This window comes from Microtus oregoni, unplaced genomic scaffold (assembly GCF_018167655.1).
Source record: "Microtus oregoni isolate MIOR12 unplaced genomic scaffold, Mior012 000019F_ref0000042, whole genome shotgun sequence".
Classification (NCBI taxonomy): Eukaryota; Metazoa; Chordata; class Mammalia; order Rodentia; family Cricetidae; genus Microtus; species Microtus oregoni.
In genome coordinates, this window is record NW_024543078.1 from 13,548,508 (window position 1) to 13,573,656 (window position 25,149).

Sequence of the window (25,149 nt, forward strand, 5' to 3'; positions counted from 1 at the left end):
CTAAATATTTGTTCTTGTTTCATGGTTATTGGACCTGAGCTATAGAAAGTTTAAGTAGCTTGCCTAAAGTGTAATCCAAATTATAGCCAGCAAAGCCAGGATTGTAGCCTATCTCTTCTAATTCTAAATCTTCTAACCCTGAATATTAACTTCTTGAAATAGTGTTTTTATTTGTTTGTTTTTAATTAAAATCCTAATCCAAGTCATTGTCCAAACAGAATTTTCTACAGTGTTTTACCTGGTTTGCATAAGGCACATCACGTGCTGACACTGCCTGCTTGCCAAGGGCACTCCACTTGGGCCACTCTGTTCACGCTTGCTTCCCCTCTTCCCTTCGCTAACAGCTAAGGGAGCTTGGTCTATGAACTACATTCCTAACCCTGTGTCAGAAGTTTTGTCTCCTTTTGATAGAATGTGTATTAATGCAAATCTTACTGGTGGTTTACATTTAAGAGATGTGAATTAAGCTCCATTGCCTTGATGGGATGAATCTCTATATAAAGTATTATTTTCCCTCCATGGTGCTGGTGCTTGAACCCAGGATTTTGTACATGCTAGTCTAGTGCCCTATCAATGGAACTAAACCTTTAACCCTTGAATTTTTGTTGCTATTATTGTTATAATTATGATTATGGTGACCTGTCCTGTTATCTGGGCACCCTGTCCCTTTAAGAGACAAGCTCCACCCACTCCCAATATCTCCCTTTCCACCAAGGCAAGCTGAACAAGGAGATAAACAGATAAGAAATGGAATAAAGAGAGTGGTGACCTCAGGGCAAGATCCCACCCAGCTAAATTTCCAATTTGTCTAAAGAAACTAAAGAAAGCTTAGAATTGGGTGTGGTGTTGCACACCTTAATACCAGCATTTGGAAAGCAGAGACTGGCAGTTCTATGACTTTGAGGCCACTCTGGTCTACAGAACAAGTTTCAGAATATCCAAGCTTAGGCAGTGAAGGTAACCATCGAAAAAAGAAAGTTGGTGAAGATATAATTAAAAAGAAGGAACCAATCAGCAGCAGAACCTGGCATCTTTGGCCTGGAATTTGCCTCAGTGACTAAGGAAAGTTATTTGAACCTCAGGGGACTCACTCAAGAGATTTCAGAGAAGAATTTTAATATGTTGCCTAGAGATCACTCTTGTGGTATTTTGGTGAAGAAAGTGGCTACTTTTGCCCTTGTCTGGAGAGTCTGCCTGAGGCAAAAGTGAAGAGTTTTATATTAATTACATTATCAGAGGAAATCTCGAAACAGTCTAATAGACTCTGTTTTTTGATATTAATGGTACCTCTAATGAAGATTTATAATAAAAAGAAGCAGGCTGAACAGGGTAAATTACAAATTGTAAAATTTAAGGAGTAAAGGAACACTAAAAAGTGGAATAAAACTAAATCCTGTGTTCAAGGAGATAAACAGAAATGAATGACCTCAGGGCAAGACCCCACCAGCTAAGTTTCCAACTTGTGGAAAAGTACTAAAGAAAAACTGAGAGCCCAGTGTGGCAGTGCACAGCTTGAATCCCAGTACTGGGAAGGCAGAGGCTGTGGATCTCTGAGTCAGAGCTCAACCAGGTCTAGAGATCCAGTTTTAGTACAGCCAGTTTGGGCCGTGAAGGACAGAAAGATGTAATTGAATGAATGAGGGGGCCATGTTCTAGCCTCAGCAGGCAGCTCAACTTGGCAGCTTCGACCACTTGTTTCTGAATTTAAGGATAGAAGAAAGGGGTTATAGAATTTGTCCCCGAGACTAAGGTAAACAAACCTCCAAGGCTAGTTCCTGAATGTTCCTGAATGGAGGCCTAGAGAGACCATTGCTTGAAGCTGTGAAGGTGAGGCCTGGATTGCCTTGGAGACTCCAAGATGTTGGAGAGGCCAGAGCCATGGGACACCTGCTGAGGAGAGCTGCTAACGGGGAGTGGAGCCAGCCCAAGAGAAAGAAGTGTGCTGCAGCCAACAGACCTGAATGGGGTTGGAGATCTGAAGAGCTGACGTCAGACAGAGAGCTGTAGAGTTTGGAGTTTGTCCATCTGGATTTTAGTCTTACTTTGATCCAGTATTTCCTCACTATGCTCCCTTCCCTACATGGTGCGGGAGAATTGTCTGTATCATGTTATAAATAAACGCTGATGGGCCAGGTAGGAAATATAGGCGAGAAAACCAGACAGAAAGTAAAAATGATGTAATGAGAACAGGAGAATTCTGGGAAGGAGGAAGTTGATTCCTTTCCTCTCCTGGCCAGACCACCAAAGCAGCAGGATGTGATCTGCCCCACTAAAAAAAGGTACTGAGCCACATGGCTAACATAGATCAGAAAAATGGGTTAATCAAGATGTGAGAGTTAGCCAGTGAGAGGCTAGAGCTAATGGGCCAATCAGCTTATAATTTATGGAAACCTATGTGTGGTTTTCTTTGGGGCTAAAAAGTTGTGGGGTACCTGGCGGGACAGAAAAACCACAACAAACAAGCAGACCTGGTCCGATCATGTTACACCTACATTTTGGAATGATAATGTATGTATTGTATGTTAAAAGTGTGTGGTTTGCTTTTTTCTTTTGCTTTTACAGACTTTGCACTTTAGACTTTTCAATAAATAGACTGTTATATGAAACTATGGGAATTTTTGAAGTTGGACTGATTGCATTTTTGCATTCTGATATTACTACAAGCCTGTGGGGGCCAGGGAGTGGAATATGATGGTTTGAAAGAAATTGGTACCCAGTGAGAGTAGCACTATTAAGAGGTATGGCTTTGTGTATCGGCATAAATAAATGCAATGCAGATATTAAAGAATATTTACACTTTAATGATAAACTTACAGAACCGAAGTTCCTGCGTGGCACAGGAGGTAGGAAGGAAAAAGACGGAGCCACCTCCTGCGTGTCCATTTATATGTAGGCATTCGCCAGAGGCAAACCCCACCCCCTAAAGGGGCTGTCTTAACCCTACATCTCCCCCTTTTGTCTAAATAAGACAGAACTAAACCAAATATAACTATTAACAATAATAACAAATGATAAATATAACGAACAATATTGAGAACAAAAGTTTTGCTAGGCATTCTATCTCGAGGAGTCTAAATAATGTAGAGAGTAACTACTATTAAATAATCTTCAACTCCATCAAAGATCTGAGAAGGGAATAAATATTACTTAACAAATGAGAGATATCCAAAATGTGCAACAAATGACAGAGACAACTGACTACCTGGGCAATCACCCAAAGTCTCGTTTGCAATGTTGAGTCAACCAACTTTGGCTAAGGCCTAACATAACTGACATACCATTATCAAATGCAAGGAACTTTCTTAGAATTATCCTACCCTGTCTTGGCAAGATAAGACAATTCTGTTTCATATCTTAGTCAGTAGTTGAGGTATGGGTTTTTCTTAACCCAAAGGCCAGTTCTGTCAAGAAGACAAGCTCCCAGTGGAGTGTCTTTGGTGCTCAACGTTCTCTCGGGAGTAGAGTGGTGTTGCCAGGAGTAATTGCGTCTTGATGGCACAGAATTCTAGGTTAGATTAAAGGCCATTTTCTACAGCTCTTCAAAGAGGCTGAAGATTATACTATCTATACTAAAAATAATCTCTATGTATCTAAAAGACCTGATTAACCTATAAATAAATATGACAAACATATAATTCTCAATACCTTTCTAATTTGAAAACTAAGAGAATAAACAACTGTGCAATATATGAAGACAATGATCTTCACCTGTAAACAATGTCATTACATATCAAAATGTAAACAATGTTATTACATAAATAGTACCAGAGGTAGAAATGTACATTGTGATATGATAGATGTATCCATACAATATAAGCATACTCTTATACAAAAATAGAGGTAGGAACACTCACATTCAATATTCAATATATCAATATACAAGAAACAGTACCAATATAATTTTCTAAAAACAGTAAGTCACAAATACCAATCATCCCATCAAACCAGTTAATCCCCCCCTTTTTTTTATATATACCCCTAATTCCATACAATATCTCCCCATCCCCTCAGCCCTAAACCAACCACTAAAAGATGTCCCTAACCCTGTGGGCAAACTCTGTTGGGAGAGGGGACGTCGTCCTCTTAGATTGCTTCTAGCTGACATGGGGGCGACGTTCTTCTTAGGGGCCCCTGTGAAAGCAAATGATGGTAAAATTCCCAAATTAACCTTTGACTTAAGAAAATTGTAACTAGTCTCTGAGCGTTTTGAGAAGGTCCGGCCAGAGTGTTGTCAAAAATGTGCATCATTCGAAATTGTCTCTTGCAGTTCGTACCAAAAAAAAGGTCTAATATTAGCGCTTAAAAAAAAATTCATGACGTCATAAAAGCCAGATTGAGTTGATGTTGTGGGGCCCCATCTTCATCCTGGAAACTTCAAAGATTACTGTAGGAAAATATGTTGCTTGTTATGGGAAATTTAAACATTAACAACAAGGACATATACTGACATATAAAGAAAGACACAGATATGAGGAAAGGCAAAGAAAGTTTATCAAATATAAAATTATTCTTATTCTGTCCCATTTCATGGCTCCTGACCTGAGACAGAAACTCTGAAATATCTCTTATCAACAGGCTTGGAATTGAAGAGGGACTGAGCCATAGTCCAACTCCAAAACCAGCTCTACACATTTATAAAGAAGTGTTCAATAAAACATATAAATAGATATAAAAAATCAATACTTACAGTATATATAGAATTTTATTGTTGATACTCAGTGGGTCGTAACTATTTTCCATCCATCAGTAATTAAATATTCAGGGTCCCTTAAATTCTTTGAAGATGAGTATTTTCCTGTGGAGATAAGAGAAGAACCCTGCCCCCAACCTATCTGTAATCCTTACCATCAGAATGCCGGTCATCCTTGTGAATGAATTGTTATTTATCTTTTCCAAGTGACTTCTCTTCTTCAAACCGAACCTTTATTAATTTTGACGGTATCCATAATTTTTCCTCACCTGTGGAGATAAGAGCAAAACCCCTTCCCCAATGCAGCACATCTCCTGGCTTCCATTGGGAGGTCCGCACATCCTTGAAATAAACTGGTTGATTTAGTTCAGTAGACTTTTCCATTATCCAATGTTCTGCAGCCGTCGTTCCCTTCTCATTAGCGTTGAGAAAATTCAAGGTTAACAAAGCATTATATAACCTATTTCTGGGGGTGTTTTCCACCCCTTTCTGTTTGTTCAACATATCCTTTATAGTTCGATTTGATCTTTCTATGACTGCTTGACCTGTAGGATTGTATGGTATACCTGTAACATGCTTGATATTGTAATAATCAAAAAACCGTTTCATTTTCCTAGAGACATAAGCAGGACCATTATCCGTCTTTATTTGTGTAGGTATACCCATGATAGCCATGACTTCTAATAAATGAGTAATTAATGAATCAGCTTTTTCTGAACTTAAAGCAGTTGCCCACTGAAAGCCTGAATAAGTGTCAATGGTGTGATGAACATACTTCAATTTGCCAAATTCTGCAAAGTGGAACACATCCATCTGCCAGATTTCATTCCTATGGGTGCCCTTTGGATTAGCCCCTGCTAGCAGTGGCGTTTGGTTATAGAAAGAACAGGTAGGGCATTTCTTCACAATCTCCTTAGCTTGTTGCCATGTAATAGAAAACTCTTCAAACCTTTGCTATTAACATGATGTTTTTTATGAAATTCAAAGGCTTGTAGCACACTACCAATCAATAATTGATCAATTTCTGCATTACCTTGTGCTAGAGGACCTGGCAGACCCGTATGGGATCGGATGTGTGTTATGTACATAGGGCAAAGCCTGTTCCTGATCAAATCTTGAACCTGGATAAACAATAAGTTAGTTCTGTATCATCAGGTATAAATTCAGCAGTTTCAATATGTAAAATAACTTTCTGCGTATTGTGAATCAGTAACTATTTTAATAGGTTCTTTAAAATCTCTTAGTACCATAAGAATGGCATATAATTCTGCCTTCTGGACAGAATCATAAGGACTTTGTTCCACCTTACCCAAGTCTTCTGATTTGTAACCTGCCTTCCCTGATTTATTGGCATGAGTATAGAATGTATGGGCTCCAGTTATTGGAGCATCACGGACGATTCGAGGAAGGATCCAAGAAGTTCTCTTTATGAAGTTAAGCCGCTTGCTTTTTGAATAGTTGTTATTAATGTCTCCCAAAAAATTAGCACAAGCTCTTTGCCATGGTTCCTATCTTCCCATAATTTCTTTAGTTCATCAGCAGTGAAAGGCACTATAATTTCTGCTGGGTCTATGCCTGCTAGTTGACGAAGTCTCAGCTTGCCTTTTATAATTAACTCAGAGACTTTTTCCACATAAGTTTTCAGTTTCTTACTTGGTTTATGTGGTAAAAAGATCCATCTCAAGATAATATCATCTCTCTGCATTAAAATTCCTGTAGGAGAAATTTTTGACGGTAATATGACGAGAATACAATCGAGCTCTGGATTCACTCTGTCCACATGTGCCTGTTGTATTTTTTTCCTCAATCATTGTCAGTTCCTTTTCTGCTTCAGCTGTTAATTCTCTGGGACTGTTTAAATCTTTATCACCATCCAAGGTTTTGTTCAAATATTACATCAGGTGTTATTCTGATAGCTGGTCGTAGACTGGAAATGTCTCCTAACAGTCTTTGAAAGTCATTAAGAGTCCGTAGGCGATCCCTCCAAATTTGTGCCTTTTGTGTCTTAATTTTTTGCAAACCTATTCTATAACCTAAATAATTAACAGAATCTCCCTTCTGAAGTTTTTTCAGGAGCAATTTGCAATCCCCATTTAGGTAACAGTATCTGTATTTCTTCAAACAGTCTGTTCAAGGTATCTATGTTTGAATCAGATAACAGTATGTCGTCCATGTAATGGTATACTATAGATTTGGGAAATTTCTTGCGTATTATTTGCAATGGTTGGTTCACAAAATATTGGCACAGGGAGGGGCTATTTAACATACCCTGGGGGAGGACGGCCCAATGGTACTTCCTCAAAGGTTGAGAATTGTTATAAGTAGGCACTGTGAAGGCAAATTTTTCTCTTTCTTCTTTTTGCAAAGGTATAGTGAAAAAAACGATCCTTTAAATCAATAACTATGAGAGGCCATCCTTTTGGTAATAAAGAGGGCAAAGGAATTCCAGATTGCTGAGGGCCCATAGGTTGAATAACCTTGTTGATGGCCCTGAGATCTGTCACCATTCTCCATTTACCTGATTTTTTCTTAACCAGAAATACAGGAGATTTCCAAGGGCTGGTAGATTCTTCTATATGTCCAGCATCTAATTGTTCTTGTATCAACTGTTCTAAAGCCTGTAACTTTTCCTCAGCTAAAGGCCATTGCTTTGTCCCTATTGGTTTCTCAGTCAACCATTTTAGAGGCAAGGCTGTTGGTATCTCTGAAGGGACATCAATTGCTTGTTCTTGCACAGCCCTAATGGCCAGTTTTCTCCGTTTGTAATAAGTTTTAATATTATTTTCAGAAATATAGGCTCTAGAAGTAGCAGGAATGTTAATTTGGGTATTCCATTGTTGTAATAGGTCATGACCCCATAAATTCATTGCGATATTGGCTACATATGGCCTTAATTTCCCTTTTTGTCCCTCAGGCCCTATACATTCAACCTATCTCGTGCTCTGCCTTACTCGAGATAGGGTTCCAATTCCCAGGAGCTGAACATTTACATTCTGAAGAGGCCAATATGGATGCCAAGATTCTGGGGTAATGATACTTACATCAGCACCTGTGTCCAGCAGGCCAGTAATAAAAATGCCATTTACACACACTCTCAGTTTAGGTCTTTGATCATTTATAGAAGTTTGCCAAAACACACGTAACTCATCTTTCTGATTACTATTGCTTGTAACAGTAGGCATGTGGCTTCCTAATTGTCCTGACGAGGCATGTTCTCTGCAGAAACTGGAAATAACTGAACCATGTTTGCCATGTGGGCCTGTGAGTCCCGCCCCCTCACGTTTCCCGTCTGTATCAGGTTGCCTTGTCTATCTCTTGTAGACCTGCATTCATTCGTCCATTGCCTGCCTTTTCCACATCTTCTACATAAACCTGAAGGCTGAGTCCTTCTATTTCTGTTATTTCTAGAAGATGCATTATTATTATTCCTGAAAATTCGTTGTTCACAATTCCTTTTCATATGACCCAGTTTGCCACAATTAAAACAGTTGATGTTCTTGTGTCTCCTTTTACCATTGGAAATTGCTTCTTCTACCCATGCTTCAGTGCCATAGTCAAATGTGTCAACATTTAGTGTATCCACGACCCATTCTTCCAAGGACGCTGATCTGAACTTTAAACGCCCCAAGATCTTTTTACATTCCACATTTGCATTTTCGTAAGCCAAAGACTCAATTATTATACGTCTTGCTTCTGGGTCAGATATCCCTATTTGTACAGCCTTAGTTAACCGTTGTGAAAAGTCACTAAAGGGTTCTCTCTGACCCTGTTTAACTGTGACAAATGATTCCATCTCTGTCCTGGGTCTTGTACTCTGTCCCAAGCCCTTAAGGCTGCTGTAGTACACATGGAGAGTATGTTTTCATCCAAATTAGCTTGTTCCTGAGGGTCGGAAAAGAGCCCTTCACCTAGAATTTTATCTAGGGAAATGTCAATTCCCTTCATCTTTTCCTGCTGCTCTAAAAGTCTAGCCTCTTGCCTGAATAAGCATTTCCATTTTAATTGAGGTCCACTTGCAAGGACCGCGGAGCTCAGCTGGAGCCAGTCTGAGGGGGTTGCTCTGCTTGTTGTGGCCCAAGATTTTAGCATCTCTTTAACAAAAGAGGCGTGCATCCCAAAAGTCATGACAGCCTGTTTAATTTCTTTGAGATCATTCATACGGACAGGCTCCCATGTATCTTCCTTGATGACCCTAGGGTTTCTGGAACCAATCACCTTTTCTGTTGTTATTACTGGAAAGGCATGTAGAGCTGTAGGTAGAGCTTTGTGGAATTTGTCCCTGAGGGATTTATCCACAGATGTAGTTAAAACTTGCCTTTCTACCCTTTGCTCTTCTTCATCAGAATTTAGAAATTCCTCAATCTTTTCAATTCTATTCACCATTGCTTTTTGTAATGTCTGAATCTCCTGTCCAGAATTATGTTCCAAAGCCTTCATTGAGGATTCTAAAGTATGAAATTTGTCCATTAGAGATAACTTGTCATCTTTGGACATAATTTTTATGGCATAAACCGTGCCTTCTTGTATTGATAATCTTTCCGCCAATCTGTCATAAGCTTTAGACAAAATTCGATTGTCACATTCAGCAGTTTTGATTCTCTCGGTTAATGTTTCAGTTCCTACAGAAAGGGACTGCTGGAACTTACGATCTAATTCAGCTGTTCCTTCTTCCATAGTAATGAATTTCTCCTTAACATCAGCCTGTACCTTTTCTAGATTTTGCTCAGTTAAGCGAGTCATGTTAAACAAAGATCTGTTTTCTTCCTGGAGAACTTCAAAGATTCTTGAGAAGATTGTTGTCATTCTTAATAGTTTTTAAACATTCAACCTGTGCCTTAAGAGATTTGATCATTTTCCTATTATCAAACCAAATAGTGCTAAAGAAAATTAAGAATCCCAGAAATATCCATAGATGTGGGGTGATAGACACCTCTTGTAAAATCTCCCAAATGGTACACTCAAAAAAGCTGTTGAAATCTGAAACTGTCACGTTCTCAGACATTTTATTTATAAAAGAAAAAATTCTTTTACCTGTAATGACTGGTTCCTGCCAGTGGTGGCGAAAGAGTCCACATGAGTCCACGTGGCCTAAGTCTGAAATAAATGACTCAAAAACAAAATTGAAACAGACACCAGACTGATAAGTAGCAATTGGGCCAGAATGGGAACAGAGAGAAAAGCCTCCAAAGTGAACAAATCAGAGGGATGCAGGCGTGCCGGGGCTCGCAGGGCTGCTGTCACGTGACCCGAGCGCCGACGGAGGTGGGAGGGGAACAGAGACTGATCACCCTGTTACAGAGGCGCTGCCGATTTCAAAACGTGGGAGAGTGCTAGCTCTCCCGTCCCGCTTGATTCTCTAGGAAGTAGCAGGGAAAATCGAGTCGCTCAGAATCTCAGCTGCTTCCGTGCGCCCAGAGAGACCACCACCAGGAGCAGTGGCTCCGATTTGGGCCGGGTCTCGGCAAAGCCCCACGGGGAGGGCGCCAAATGTATTGGTGTAAATAAATGCAATGCAGATATTAAAGAATATTTACCACTTTAATGATAAACTTACAGAACCGAAGTTCCCGCGTGGCACAGGAGGTAGAAAGGAAAGGGCGGAGCCGCCTCCCGCGTGCCCATTTATCTGTAGGCATTCGCCCGAGGCAAACCCCGCCCCCTAAAGGGGCTGTCTTAACCCTACAGCTTTGTTGTGCAGGCAGGCATTGATGTCTCATATGCCCAAGCCACACCCAGTTAGATAAATCACTTCCTGTTGCCTACAGGTCAAGGTGTGTGACACCCTGTTACTTCTCCAGTACCAAGTCTGCGCGCATGCCACCAGGTCTCCTCATGACAATAATGACCTAAACCTCTGAAATGTAATCTGCCACTTCAATTAAAAGCTATCCTTTATTAAGAGCAACTGTGGTCATGATGTTTCTTCATGGCAATAGAAACTCTACCAAGACAAGAATTAATCTTCCTTTTCTGCAGTATTGGAGTCCATCCTTTCTTCTTCCCAAGGGCTGCCCTGGCCTAGATATCCTGTTGTCAGGAGTATGTCTTTGAATCTCTTGATGCTTCTCTTGGCGCTTTCTCTCAATCTTCCTTCTTCTCAGTAATACCTGAAATAATGCTGAATCTCTCAATAAATTGATTTGATTGAGGATCCAATCACCCCTGGAATACTGTTTCTGTGAGAAGGCACTTTTTTTTTGTTCGTTTTTAGAGGCTGGGTTTCTCTGGCATTGGAGCCTGTCCTGAAACAAGCTCTTGTATATCAGGCTGGTCTTGAGCTCACAGAGAGCCACCTGCCTCTTCCTCCTGAGTACTGGGATTAAAGGCGTGCACCACTACTGCCTGGCTGATAAGGCACTTTAAATTTTTTTTTTTTATTGAGCTCTGCATTTTTCTCTGCTCCTCTCACTGCCTCTCCCCACCCCTTCAACTCCAAGGTCCCCATGCTCCTAATTTACTCAGGAGATCTTGTTTTTTCTACGTTCTACTTCCCATGTAGATTAGATCTATGTATGTCTCTCTTAGGGTCCTCATTGTAGTCTGGTGGGATTGTGATTTGTGGGCTGGTTTTCTTTGCTTTATGTTTAAAAACCAATAATGAGAGAACACATTGGATATTTGACTTTCTGGGTCTGGGTTACCTCACTCAAAATGATGTTTTCTAGCTCTACCCATCTGCCTGCAAATTTCAAGATGTCATTATTTTTTTCTGCTGTGTAGTACTCCATTGTATAAATGTACCACCTTTACCTTATCCATTCTTTGGTCGAAAGGCATTTATTTAGGTTGTTTCCAGGTTCTGGCTATGACAAACAAAGCTGCTGTGAAGGTAGTTGAGCACATGTCCTTGTGGAACGATTGAGCATCCTTTGGATATATACCCAAAGGTGGTACTACTGCGTCTTGAGGAAGGTTGTTTCCTGATTTTATGAGAAAATGCCACACTGACATCCAAAGGGGCTGTACCAGCTTGCATTCCCACCAGCAATGCAGGAGTGTTCCCTTTACCCCACAACCTCTCAGGCATAAGTTGTTTTCAGTGTTTTTGATCTTGGCCATTCTTTCAGGTATAAGATGGAATCTCAGAGTTGTTTTAATTTGCATTTCTCTGATGACTAAGGATGTTGAACATTTCCTTAAGTGTCTTTCAGCCATTTTAGATTCCTCTGTTGACAGTTCTCTGTTTAGATGTGTACACCACTTTTTTTTTTATTGGATTATTTGTTCTTTTGATGACCAATTTCTTGATTTCTTTATATATTTTGGAGATCAGACCTCTGTCTGATGTGGGGTTAGTGAAGATCTTTTCCCATTCTGTAGGCTGTCGTTTTGTCTTGTTGACTGTGTCCTTTGCTTTACAGAAGCTTTTCAGTTTCAGAAGGTCCCATTTATTAATTCTCTTAGTGTCTATGCTACTGAGGTTATATTTAGGAAGTAGTCTCCTGTGCCAATGCGTTCAAGTGTACTTCCCACTTTCTCTTCTATAAGGTTCAGTGTGGCTGGCTTTATGTTGAGGTCTTTGATCCATTTGCATTTGAGTTTTGTGCATGGCGATAGATATGAGTCTATTTTCATTTTTGTACATGTTGATAACCAGTTATGCCAGCACCATTTGTTAAATATGCTTTCTTTTTTCTTTTATATATATATTTATTGAAAAAAATTTCCGCCTCCTCCCCGCCTCCCATTTCCCTCCCTCTCCCCCCACTCCTCTCCCCCTCCCCCCACTCCTCTCTCCTCTTCCCCTCTCCCTTCTCTTCTTCCCCTCCCTCTACAGTCCGAAGAGCAGTCATGGTTCCCTGCCCTGTGGGAAGTCCAAGGACCTCCCCATTCCATCCAGGTCTAGAAAGGGGGAGCTTCTGGCTGTAAGGATCATTTATTTAGATTACTTATCTCCTCTGTCTTGGTTGTAAGAGCTTGATATGGCCTGGCCCAACAGATAATGCACATCACTGGATATTTATCACTTCCAGTTCTCAGCTTTCTGGATAGAAAACTGATTTTTCTTAATCTTTCCCATTGAAAAGACAGTTCTGTGTGCCTAATATTCCTGGTTTCTCTGGAGATCTGTGGGTTCAAGAACCGTCATACTATGCTCCCAACAAGGAGTTTTTAAGGGCTGGGAAGATACCTGGTGAAGTGCTTGCCTTATATGCTTGAGGACGAGAGCTTGGGTCCCAGCACCCAGGTAAAGTTCTGGGCATGATAGTACTGGGAGGTGGAGATGATCCTTTGGGTTCCTGGGCAGCGTGTCTGGCCTAATTGTGAGCTCCTTTCTCAGAGGAGATGGGTGGTATTCCTGAGGACAATACTTGACGTTGTCCTCCAGCCTCTGAACGAGGTTCACATGTGCATATTCACTTCCCTTTGCACACAAGCATGCATATATGTGTACACGCATAAAAATGAAAAGAAGTATTCAAAATTGCCCTTATGTTATTAGTTGAATATAAGGAAGTAATGATAGAAATTGTTCTCATAGAAATAAAATCGGGTTTGTTAATATTTCAGTGAGTAAATATTTGCTGCTGCATCTGCCTCAAATCTTGCCTTTCAACCTCTGCCATTCCCTCTTCTCCTTCATCACAAGTTAGACTAGAAAACCTGCAGTACATTGTTGGCACATGGTTCAAGAATGGAGTTGTGGGAGAAGAATTTTGAATCCTTGTGAGGTAACTCCAAAAACAAAACAAAACGAACAAAACAAAACAAACAAGCAACAACGAAAAAACCCAAGAGTCCTGTGATGTCAATTTCTTCAGAACATAGAATTGTTCTTGAAATGTATTTTCATGCTCCTCCCAGCTGTAGCAGATAGGAGTGAGTTTACTTCAGATTATTCATTACAAATGACTATTGCTTCTATGGAAAAACATGTTTTTGCCACGTTTGGTTTGTCCTTGTGACACTTTACTCATGTGACTCTTATTAACTCTCCGCCTGAGTATAAATTGTCTGATGCTTTGAATAAAGTTGGCTATTGCATGAAACTTTGCCTCATTTATCAGCTCCATTCTCTCAGTCCCATTGCCTTTGCAGTGGTGACAGTGTGTGAGCATAGTTTCCCTTGCATGAATACCAAGGGGCTGTTCCCACGGGAATCCTTGCTCATAGAGCTGTTCATTGACAACACTGGCATTTTAGTATTTCATTCAATTCCTCATATAGTCTTTGTTTTTCAGACTCAAGAAGTAGAACTGATAATCTTTTGGCTAACAGGTTTCTCTTTTTCCACAGACTCATCGGAAAACTACATTAAGACAAAGACTTTTGAGGGCTTCTGTGCATTACATCTTGCTGTTAGTCAAGGACACTGGAAGATCACGCAGATTCTTCTGGAAGCTGGAGCAGATCCTAATGCAACTACTTTAGAAGAAACCACACCGTTGTTTTTAGGTGATGTATGCTATTTTTGGTACAGATGTACTTTTAGAAATATTTTTCTTAGTAAACTGTTACAGAATATTTCTTTTGGTTCTGAAACTGAAAGGCTATATTTAAAGGTTTCTCTCTTGTTTTTCTACTCTTGGGTGATGGTAGTATTCAGGACTTGGAAATGTTTATTTAAAGCTGCAAAACCCATGGTGAGTTCTTGCCCGGAGTAGTGCTGAAGACCAGTGATGCTTGGATTAGAGCAATCCTTGCAAGGTTATCTACTAAGATTTTGTTTCCTTTTTCTTAGTATTAAAGGATTAAGGCTATATGGAAGAAATAATTTGTTACCTGTGGATCACGAGTCAGACTTTTTCAGTGTGGAACTGTTAGTTCCTTAAGGATCATAGCCAAATCTTCAGTTGTCCACTGCTAATAACCATTTATTTTATTCCCTCTATCTCTCTGGTTCTGTTGGAGTCTTAGGAACATTTTTTGATTAACTGGTTGACTCAGATTGACTGAGACGTGGAAATTCAGAGGATGTCATTGGAGTAGGATTAGTATATCTTAGACTCTAGTTTGGTCCTACCACATATAACTTGTATGACCACTTAATTATTGCAAGCTTGTTGCTTCATTTAAAAAATGAGAGTATCTAAGGATGTCCACTCTCTCCATACCTCTTCAATATAGTGCTTGAAATTCTAGCAATAGCAATAAGACAACATAAGGAGATCAAGGGGATTCGTATTGGAAAGGAAGAAGTTAAGCTTTCGTTATTTGCAGATGATATGATAGTGTACATAAGCGACCCCAAAAATTCTACCAAAGAACTCCTACAGCTGATAAACAGCTTTAGTAACGTGGCAGGATACAAGATCAACTCCAAAAAATCAGTTGCCTTCCTATACACCAAGGATAAGGAAGCAGAGAGGGAAATCAGAGAAGCATCACCTTTCACGATAGCCACAAATAGCATAAAATACCTTGGGGTAACCCTGACCAAGGAAGTGAAAGATCTACTTGACAAGAACTATAAGTCTTTGAAGAAAGAAATTGAAGAAGACACCAGAAAATGGAAAGACCTCCCTTGCTCTTGGATTGGGAGGATCAACATAGTAAAAATGGCAATTCTACCAAAAGCAATCTATAGATTCAATGCAATCCCCATCAAAATCCCATCAAAATTCTTCACAGATCTGGAGAAGACAATAATCAACTTTATATGGAAAAACAAAAAACCCAGGATAGCCAAAACAATCTTATACAATAAAGGATTTTCTGGAGGCATTACCATCCCTGACTTCAAACTCTATTACAGAGCTACAGTATTGAAAACAGCTTGGTATTGGCATAAAAACAGAGAAGTCGACCAATGGAATCGAATAGAAGACCCTGACATTAACCCACAAACCTATGAACACCTGATCTTCGATAAAGGAGCTAAAAGTATACAATGGAAAAAAGAGAGCATCTTCAACAAATGGTGCTGGCAAAACTGGATGTCAATCTGTGGAAGAATGAAAATAGATCCATATCTATCACCATGCACAAAACTCAAATCCAAATGGATTAAAGACCTCAATATCAGTCCGAACACACTGAACCTGATAGAAGAGAAAGTGGGAAGTACTCTACAGCACATGGGCACAGGAGACCACTTCCTATGTATAACCCCAGCAGCACAGACACTAAGGGCATCATTGAATAAATGGGACTTCCTGAGGCTGAGAAGCTTCTGTAAAGCAAAGGACACTGTCACTAAGACAAAAAGACAACCCACTGACTGGGAGAAGATCTTCACCAACCCTGCAACTGACAAAGGTTTGATCTCCAAAATATATAAAGAACTCAAGAAACTAGACCGTAAAAGGCTAATCAACCCAATTATAAAACGGGGCACTGATCTGAACAGAGAATTCTCAACAGAAGAAGTTCAAATGGCCAAAAGACACTTAAGGTCATGCTCAACTTCCTTAGCGATCAGGGAAATGCAAATCAAGACAACTTTAAGATACCACCTTACACCTGTCAGAATGGCTAAAATAAAAAACACCAATGATAGCCTTTGCTGGAGAGGTTGTGGAGAAAGGGGTACACTCACCCATTGCTGGTGGGAATGCAAACTTGTGCAACCACTCTGGAAAGCAGTGTTTCGGTTTCTCAGGAAATTCGGGATCAACCTACCCCTGGATCCAGCAATACCACTCTTGGGAATATATCCAAGAGAGGCCCTATCATACAACAAAAGTATATGCTCAACTATGTTCATAGCAGCATTGTTTGTAATAGCCAGAACCTGGAAACAACCTAGATGCCCTTCAACGGAAGAATGGATGAAGAAAGTATGGAATATATACATATTAGAGTATTACTCAGCAGTAAAAAACAAGGACTTCTTGAATTTTGCATACAAATGGATGGAAATAGAAAACACTATCCTGAGTGAGGTAAGCCAGACCCAAAAAGAGGAACATGGGATGTACTCACTCATATTTGGTTTCTAGCCATAAATAAAGGACATTGAGCCTATAATTCATGTTCCTAGAGAAGCTAAATAAGGTGAATCCAAAGACAAACACATAGGCATCCTCAGGAATATTAACCTTCATCAGGCGATGAAAGGAGACAGAGACAGAGACCCACACGGGAGCACCAGACAGAAATCTCAAGGTCCAAATCAGGAGCAGAAGGAGACGGAGCACGAGCAAGGAACTCAGGACCACGAGGGGTGCACCCACACACTAAGACAATGGGGATGTTCTATTGGGATCTCACCAAGGCCAGCTGGCCTAGGTCTGAAAAAGCATGGGATAAATCCGGACTAGCTGAACATAGCGGACAATGAGGAATACTGAGAATTCAAGAACAATTGCAGTGGGTTTTTGATCCTACTGCACGTACTGGCTTTGTGGGAGCCTAGGCAGTTTGAATGCTCACCTTACGAGACCTGGATAGAGGTGGGCAGTCCTTGGGCTTCCCACAGGTCAGGGAACCCTGATTGCTCTTCGAGCAGATGGGGGGGGGGGGGGACTTGATCGGGGGAGGGGTAGGGAAATGGGAAGCGGTTGTGGGGACGAGGCAGAAATCCTTAATAAATAAATAAATTTAAAAAATAAAAAAAAAATAAAACGCTAAGAAAAAAAAATGAGAGTATCTATCTAGTATTTGTTAGTCACATGAAAATAAAATAAAATATCAGTGGAAGTACTTTTTTGTGAATGTAAACATATTTAAAATTTTTATGTGTTATAAAATTCAGCTTTAAGGTGTGTGTGTGTGTGTGTGTGTGTGTGTGTTTGCATACATATAAGAGCCTGTGCACACAGAAAAAGACATTGATTTCCTGCGCTATCACTCTCTGCAGTATGCCCTTGACACCAGTTTATCATACTGAACCTTAGTCCTTCTGTCTCTATCCCCATAGCCCTGAGGTTATAAATGCAGGGTCATGCCTGGAGATTTATGTAGGTACTGGGAATTTGACCTCAGGGCGTAATGCTTGCCTCTGCCTTCCGAGTGCTGGGATTAAAGGCCTGTGCCACCACCACCTGACTTCATTATCAATTAATGTAAACATTATTAGATACAAAAGGAAACAAATTGATGGTAAAACTGTTCAGGCAAACCATTGAAACTGTGTAAGTAAAAACAGCTCACGCTATCTAGGGCCACTTTTGTGAAACAGATGATCAGAGTTTCGTCATTGGGCCGACCTCACACACTAGTCCCAGACTGGCTGGGAACTAGGAGTTAGGCTCCCAACAGATGCCATGGAGCAGTGAGTGAGTGCTACTCAGAGTGTCAGTCTATCCCTGTAAGAGGCTTGAGCCACAATGTGGCCATCACACTACTTCATCTTTGAAGTCTCACCTTGAGAAAAATCTCAGCTAAAGATAATGACTAGGGGTAAAGTTGTTTTCCATCTTGGTCAAACGTCTCACCTTGTATGGGCTGATGACAAGCAGTTTGTAGATTAACAGCAGTTGGTGAGTGATAGTGAATAGAGCTGCTGTATAGCATGGTTGTGACTGTAAACTGGATGATTACATAATCCATTATCCTTTATTTTTCATTGTTATTGCCACTGGTCAGTTCTATACGATTATTACTGACTGGTATGGCTCCTTCACTAGCAGGAATCTTCGGAATTAAGGATAATTTATGGTTTGTACATATTTTCTTTGCTAAGGAATCCTCAGAATAATAATTTATTTCAATAAATCATAATGTGGATCAGTACTTATAAAATTGATTCCTGAAAAGAGAATTTTGCTATAAGAATTAAAAACTTGAGTCATAGTAAAAGTTATGGAACCTAGTGTTAAAGCTTTTGGAGATGTCTGAGAAGACTGTGTAAGTTTAGGGCGGCTGTTTTACTCTTGTTCTTTAGTGGTGGTAATGGACCCCAGGGTCTCACACATGCTATGTACTTTCTGTACCACTCAGCTAGCATCCCTTAGGGATATTAGATTTGAAAAATTACAGTGTTTCTCTTAACTTGGTGCAGAGAAAATAGATGGATGCTAATTAGTACGTAAAAGGGTAGTAGAATCTTAGGGTTTTGTCTTATATGTGACTGCAGGATGTGTTTTCCTGGATATGATTTCTCTGGTATCTAAATGGCCATTAGAAATACCAGTGATAACATGTACAGCTGTATTTAGGTAGTCACCAGGATGTTTTTCTTATGCTATGAAGCCTTGATTTTCCCCAGCACTTGTTTATGTTTACAATTGTTAACCACTGGGCACGTACGAACTTTGTTGTTTTAGACTGTGAAGTCATGACTGGACTGGAACTTGATATGTAGACCAGGTTGGCCTAGAACTCAAGAGATTTTCCTGCCTTTATTTCTTGACTGCTGTAATCAAATGTGTGCACAACACCTGGCTTTATATATGAGGAATTTGTTAAGATAGAATTATAGCTTTATAGTTAGACAAAATCTTCTAAATGTCAATAAAATATCAAACATTTGAGGGTAAAGATTAATGGTCATGATACATTTTAGAAATATTTCTGAATGTGTGTGTGTGTGTGTGTGTGTGAGAGAGAGAGAGAGAGAGAGAGAGAGAGAGAGAGAGAAAGAGATTTAATTTCAATTTTTTATGGGAAAGTCCCACTTTATAATCATATTTATAAACTTTAGTTAAGAAATGAGGAGTAATAGCAGGCAATCCTGTATTCCTAATGACAGTCTTGAAATGATAGATTCAATGCCCTTCCTGGTCACACACAAGCAGTGTGTATGTGACGAGGATGTCCTTCCTTCTTGTGTGTGACGAGGAAGGACATTAATCACAACTAATCGGTAATAATCATTTGGACCAGAATAGTCCTTAAACAACTCTGTTGTCTTTGCAGTTGTCAAAGCCGTACTTGTCTGTAGTCAAAACCAACTTGAGGATACACAGATTACATGAACAGCAGTAGAAAAGGGAAAAGTTGTTATTGTTGTAGTTTTTGTCCCAGTGCCCTCAGATGCCATTGAAAGCTGCAACAGATAACAAATAACTTCTGGTTCATAAAAGATGTAGTGAGAAAAGCTTGGCATAAACTGACATAACAAAAAACCCATTTTACTGTAGAATTGTATAGAAAAATGAAGTGCATAATGGAGACTAGAGTACATGTAGAACTCGACCTGGAAGAAGGGTGAGCGTCTGAACTTTGAGCTGACAGCCCTGCTCTCTAGGGCCCTCCCTGTTCAAATCACCATGTAACGTTTGTTCTCTGTTTTTAGATTGATTCCGGAATAGTGTTCTGTAGCATACTTCTCAAATGGGTTAGCAATAATCTAGTATAAGAAGTTTGTTTTATTTCATAGTATTCCTTGTCACATTTTTACTGTTGAGAATCACATGAATTATGGAACTACATTCAAGTTTAAAAAGTGTGTGTAAGCACATAGTTGAGGAAAAGGCAGTTTAGTTCGCAAACTTTGTATAAATGTATAGATATAATACAATTCAAGTTTAGTAATTATATGTCGCCAATAAACAGTAAACAATTCTCCAGCCTTACTGTAATGATTAAATTGATGAAGTATTTTTACCATAAACATGTTATTTAGTTTCTAAGCTAATCAATTATGATTGACATTGATTGCAAACAGTATGTTTAAATATTAGTTGTATATCTCAAAATTGGGTGAATGAAATCAGTTTCAAGTATATTTCAGGGATCTGCCTCCCTCTCGCTCTCCAATGCTAGGTTTATAAGTGCTGCCTATCATGTCTTGTTTTTTGTCTTTTTATCCCCACCTTCTCATAGGTTTGGGTGTGCATTCGTCTGTGCACCACATGTGTTCAGTGTCTAAGGAAGCCAGAAGGGGCTAGAGCCACAGATGGTTATGAGCCACCATGTGGGTTCTGAGATTTGATCTTGGGTCCTCTGAAAAAACAGCTAGTGCTCTTAACCACTGAGCCATCTTTCCAGCCCCATGTCTAGCTTTTTAAGAGTATGTTATGGGGATCAAATTTAGGTCCTTAAATGTCCGTGATAGGTACTTCACCAGCTGAGCTATCTTCCCAACCCTGGACTTCTTTTTCTTTATCCTTCAATTTTCTGCAGTTTGAAAATAATACATGTGGGTATAGTTTATTTTAAATCTGAATGTGTGCACATGTATGTGTGAAAGATAAATGCGTGTAGGAGGTGTTTCAAATGTAGAGGTCAGAGGAGAACCTTAGTTGTCCCCACCTTGTTTGAGTCAGGGTCTCTTGTTCACCCCTGCATACTCCAGTCTGCCTTCTGAGCTTCTGTAGATCTACCCATCTCTGCATCGCTTGTAGCTGTGGGAGTACTGGGATTACAGCCCAGGTATACATGTGTTCTAGTGACTTTCATAGCAAGGATATTCCCACAGAGCCATCTCCCTAGCCCAGTATGCAGAAAGGCCTATGCATATGAAATGAGGCTGAGATAGTTGTGATAAATGTTTAGGAATGATCATAGCATTGTGCATTCCAAGGTATATAAAATGATTAGAACTTTGTAAAACGGTCGAGTCCTACAAATATCTTTTTGCTCACTGTAATTTCTCTGATTGCTGTATTGCAGCTGTTGAAAGTGGACAGATCGATGTTCTGAAGCTGTTGCTTCAACATGGAGCAAATGTCAATGGATTCCATTCTATGTGTGGATGGAATTCCTTGCACCAGGCTTCTTTCCAGGTAATCTCTGAATTTATTTTTTTCATTTCCATGTAAATTGTATGTCTTACCCTTTTTATAATGGCAGTTCTATACAGTTCTTGCTTCTTACTTGCCTATGGTTTGTAATGATTAGTACAGCACAGAAAGGCAGTCTAAATACTAATGACCGTTCTAAATAAGCGAGCTGCTACAGGACCAGAGCTGCTTTGGTCTGTAGGATTATCTAAATTTAAAATGTTGGCCACATAGTTATGAAGTGATCAGAATCTGGGATAAGGAAAAATGGTATATTTTATTATAATTACATGTTTAGAAGGCATGTTTATTACTGCTTAAGTTAGTAATCTAATTTTATATGACTTTAAGGGTTAACATTGCTAGAGACCAATTTTTAGTATGTTTATGCTTAATGGGTTGTGCAGAAGTGTAGGGTAATCTTGATTAGTCATGACTTTTCTATCCATTTTATCAAGACACTGCATTTTTTTTCTTAAAGTTTTTCTTTACTGAGAAGATAAGAAAAGTAAAATACAACAAGAAAGATTTTTTAATATAAAATATGTATCTGTGCTTCAGGGAAATGCGGAGATTATAAAACTGCTTCTTAAAAATGGAGCAGACAGAGAATGCCAGGACGACTTTGGAATCACACCCCTGTTTGTGGCTGCTCAGTATGGGAAGCTAGAGAGCTTGAACATTCTTATGTCGTCTGGTAAGAGCCGTCAGCCTTTGTGCTAGGAAGAGCAAGTTTTTAAACGGTATTCCTGGAAAGAATGGTTCTTGAATTAGGTGATGAAATTTATGTGAGCTGCAGATAAAAGTGTACACAGTTGATGTCAGTCCTGGTTATTATTAAGTATGTTACCAGCAATGACACACATCCTTCTTACTGATCTACATAGGAATATGGTGGTCCTGAGCAGGCGTCTTGCAGTTCAGTGGCTTTCTAGGTACACGTCTACTCTAGGGTTAGTTTATTAGATGGTCATTTTGTGTGTTAAGCCTTTGAGTTGTATGTTTTGTGTGGCATATATCTTCCCCAAACTCACTTGCTCACTCCCCGCCCCGTGTGTGTTTGTGTATGTGTGTGTATGCGTATGTGTGTACACTTAATGTACATGGGAATGTGGAGGTCAAAGTTCAGTATTAATGTCTTTATTAGTCACTCTATGCCTTGTTTCTGAGAAAGGTTCTCTCACTAAGCCTACAGCTCACTGATCCAGCTGTTCTGGCTGACCAAATCTACCTGTCTCTTCCTCACTGCTGGGGATCCAGACTCAGGCCTCATGTTTGTGCATCAAGCATTTAACCAAGTGAGTCAGAGTCTGGCCAGAGCAAATGGTTTGTTAATTGTCTGATTATTTAAATGGACTTTTCAAAACATGTTTGTATTGTATTGTGTTAATGGCAGAATAACCAGCTAAACGATTCTCTGTGACTACTTAGACATGCAGCCTTGCCAGAGAAAGCAGTGTTACCATGCCATTATTTTTGTGACATCTTCAAACCAGAGGGGTTCACCATATAGAAGGGCTTTAAAAGTCTTTCAGGGTGCATGCTCTGGCAGAGCTAACCTGAGAAGCCATGGGTAGTCAGACGAGGGACTTGTTACCAGATTTTCTGACTGGTCTACGTAGTCACTTCCTGAACAGCCAGGACTACCTAGAGAGACCTTGTGTCAAAAACAAAACAAAACGAACAAACAAACAGAAAAATAAACCCTCCAAATAGACCAAAGCTTAACAAAAAACAGGGCATATATTTCTTATTTCTAGTTTTTCCTTATACATCTTTACATAAAGTCAAGATAGGAAGTGAAGAAATGAACCTTCATGAAGTTGGAGGTGAAAGTGTCTGAGAAATTATGAACTTATATCTTACTTCTTGAAATGATACATTTTACATTAAGAACTTCAGACTCTGGGTGTTAAATGCTGACCAGAGATCTAGAAACTAGTATTTTTTTTGGCACAATCAGGACATGTTTATTCTTATATTTCTTTGTTTTTAATTTTTCTTCTCTCTAAACTTATAAATAGCAATTTTTGTATAATTAAAATGTATGAAGGTCTGTTTATAATGTAACTATGGTTGCACTTCTAATCATGACCATCAGTGTCTGTTACTTTTTATATTTTTTTCAATTGTAGTCTTAGAGAAACTGATTTCTTATTACTTCTGATACTTTGAAGTTGTCACTCAAACTAGAAGGTTAATTTGTTTTTTTTTAACTTTTTTTTGGATTTAATTAATTAATTAATTTATTTATTAAAGATTTCTGCCTCCTCCCCGCCACCACCTCCCATTTCCCTCCCCCTCCCCCTTTTGTTTTTTTTTTTTAAAAAGCAGGTCTTGCCATTGACTTCCTCCTTTTTTTTTAATTGAGAAAAGGAAAAAAAACAAGTTTCCGCCTCCTCCCAGCCTCCCATTTCCCTCCCCCTCCTCCCACTCTTCTTCCCCTCCTCCCACCCTTCTCCCCCTCCCCCTACTCCTCTCCCCCTCCCTCTCAGTGATTTTATTTATGTCTCTCTGAAGCTGACAGCAGATGATGCACCAAAGTCATGACAATTCTAGTTGGCTAGCACGTTTGCAATTCATGAAGGTTAACACCGACTTTAATTTACCCTGTGTAGCTTGTTTAAGATGTACTTACGTAAGATTATTTTGAGTAAGATAGTCAGTTTTCCTCTATGTTTATAGTATTGATACTGAGATATATTAGAGAAATTTAAAAACTAGCTTTATCATGTGATAGTATAAGTCTTAGTAGATTTAATATATTATTTGCTGGTGATAAGATTAGGGTAACCTGCTATTTTCAAAAGTTTCATAAGTAAGGTCATTTTTAGCCATTCCAAATCTTTGTTTGTATGCTTTTTATTTATGGAAACAGGATCTTCCTATGTAGTTTTGACTGTCCTGAAACTCATTATGTTGACCAAGCTGACCTTTAACTCACAGAAAACTGCTGCCTCTGCCTCCTCCCAGTACTTGGGCTTAAAGGCATGCACCACCGTGTCTGACTGCCTTTTCAAATCTGAATATAGTAGTATGAAAATAACAGAAGTTTTATTTTACAGTCTGCTCCATTAAAAATATTGTTCCCATTTATTGTTGGTTTTACTATACAATACTCACAAAGGAAGAAAAGTAGTAATAAGACTAATTAATATAGTTTTAGTCATAGATCCCATGTATTTCAGCCATATCTACTGGTAAAGTCCCTCTTAAATCTTAGTCTAAAAACAGTTGGTGACATCCATAAGTGTCATAATTTATGCTTCCCTAGGAGTTATCTTTAATGTTATTTATATTTATTCTTATTTTTTTTTTTTAAAGACAGGCTAGCCTCCAACTTGTAATGGTCTTTTCTCAGACTCCCAAGAACTGGAATTGTGGCCTTTATCACTACATCTGGCTTTCTTTCCTTTAAAATCTTTATACTTTGGGGCTTGAGAGATAGCTCAGTGGTTAAGAGCATGTGCTGCCCTTGCAGAAGGGTGGGATTCAGATCTGGCATCCATGTTAGGTAGGCTCACTGTTTATGAACTCCAGCTCCAGAGGGATCCGATGCACCCTTCTGGCCTTCATAGATACTTGCATGCACATGCACAGATATGTATACACACACACAAACACACACACATATACACAAATCATGAATACACATTGAAATAAATCTTTAAAAGCTATCTGTACTTTGAAACCAAAGTATTTGTTGGAAGAGGGATTTGAATAAATAGCCTTCACGGAATGTGGGATTGTTTTTTTGTCTAAAAGTGAATTCTAAAATATGAATGATCATTTGTGCTCTTACTGATGGAGACTGAAAACAATTTAAATGATTGTCAACAGGTTAGTAAAATACATATATTTTCTCCAACAGCATCCACTAAGGGGGAAGCTGCTGTACTATGAAAGCTT

At 39.4% G+C, this 25,149-nt stretch overlaps 1 protein-coding gene across 6 annotated transcripts in view; it reads left to right on the plus strand.

Annotated features, from left to right (window-relative positions):
- Positions 1-25,149, plus strand: part of Asb3 (ankyrin repeat and SOCS box containing 3) — a 145,093-nt gene that overhangs the window by 23,799 nt on the left and 96,145 nt on the right. For all 6 annotated transcript variants that reach the window (XM_041668858.1, XM_041668860.1, XM_041668857.1 and 3 more), the window contains exons 3-5: positions 13,928-14,086; positions 21,131-21,243; positions 21,802-21,937. In XM_041668858.1, coding sequence (XP_041524792.1) covers positions 13,928-14,086; positions 21,131-21,243; positions 21,802-21,937 — 408 coding nt within the window. The remainder of the gene's footprint in view (positions 1-13,927; positions 14,087-21,130; positions 21,244-21,801; positions 21,938-25,149) is intronic.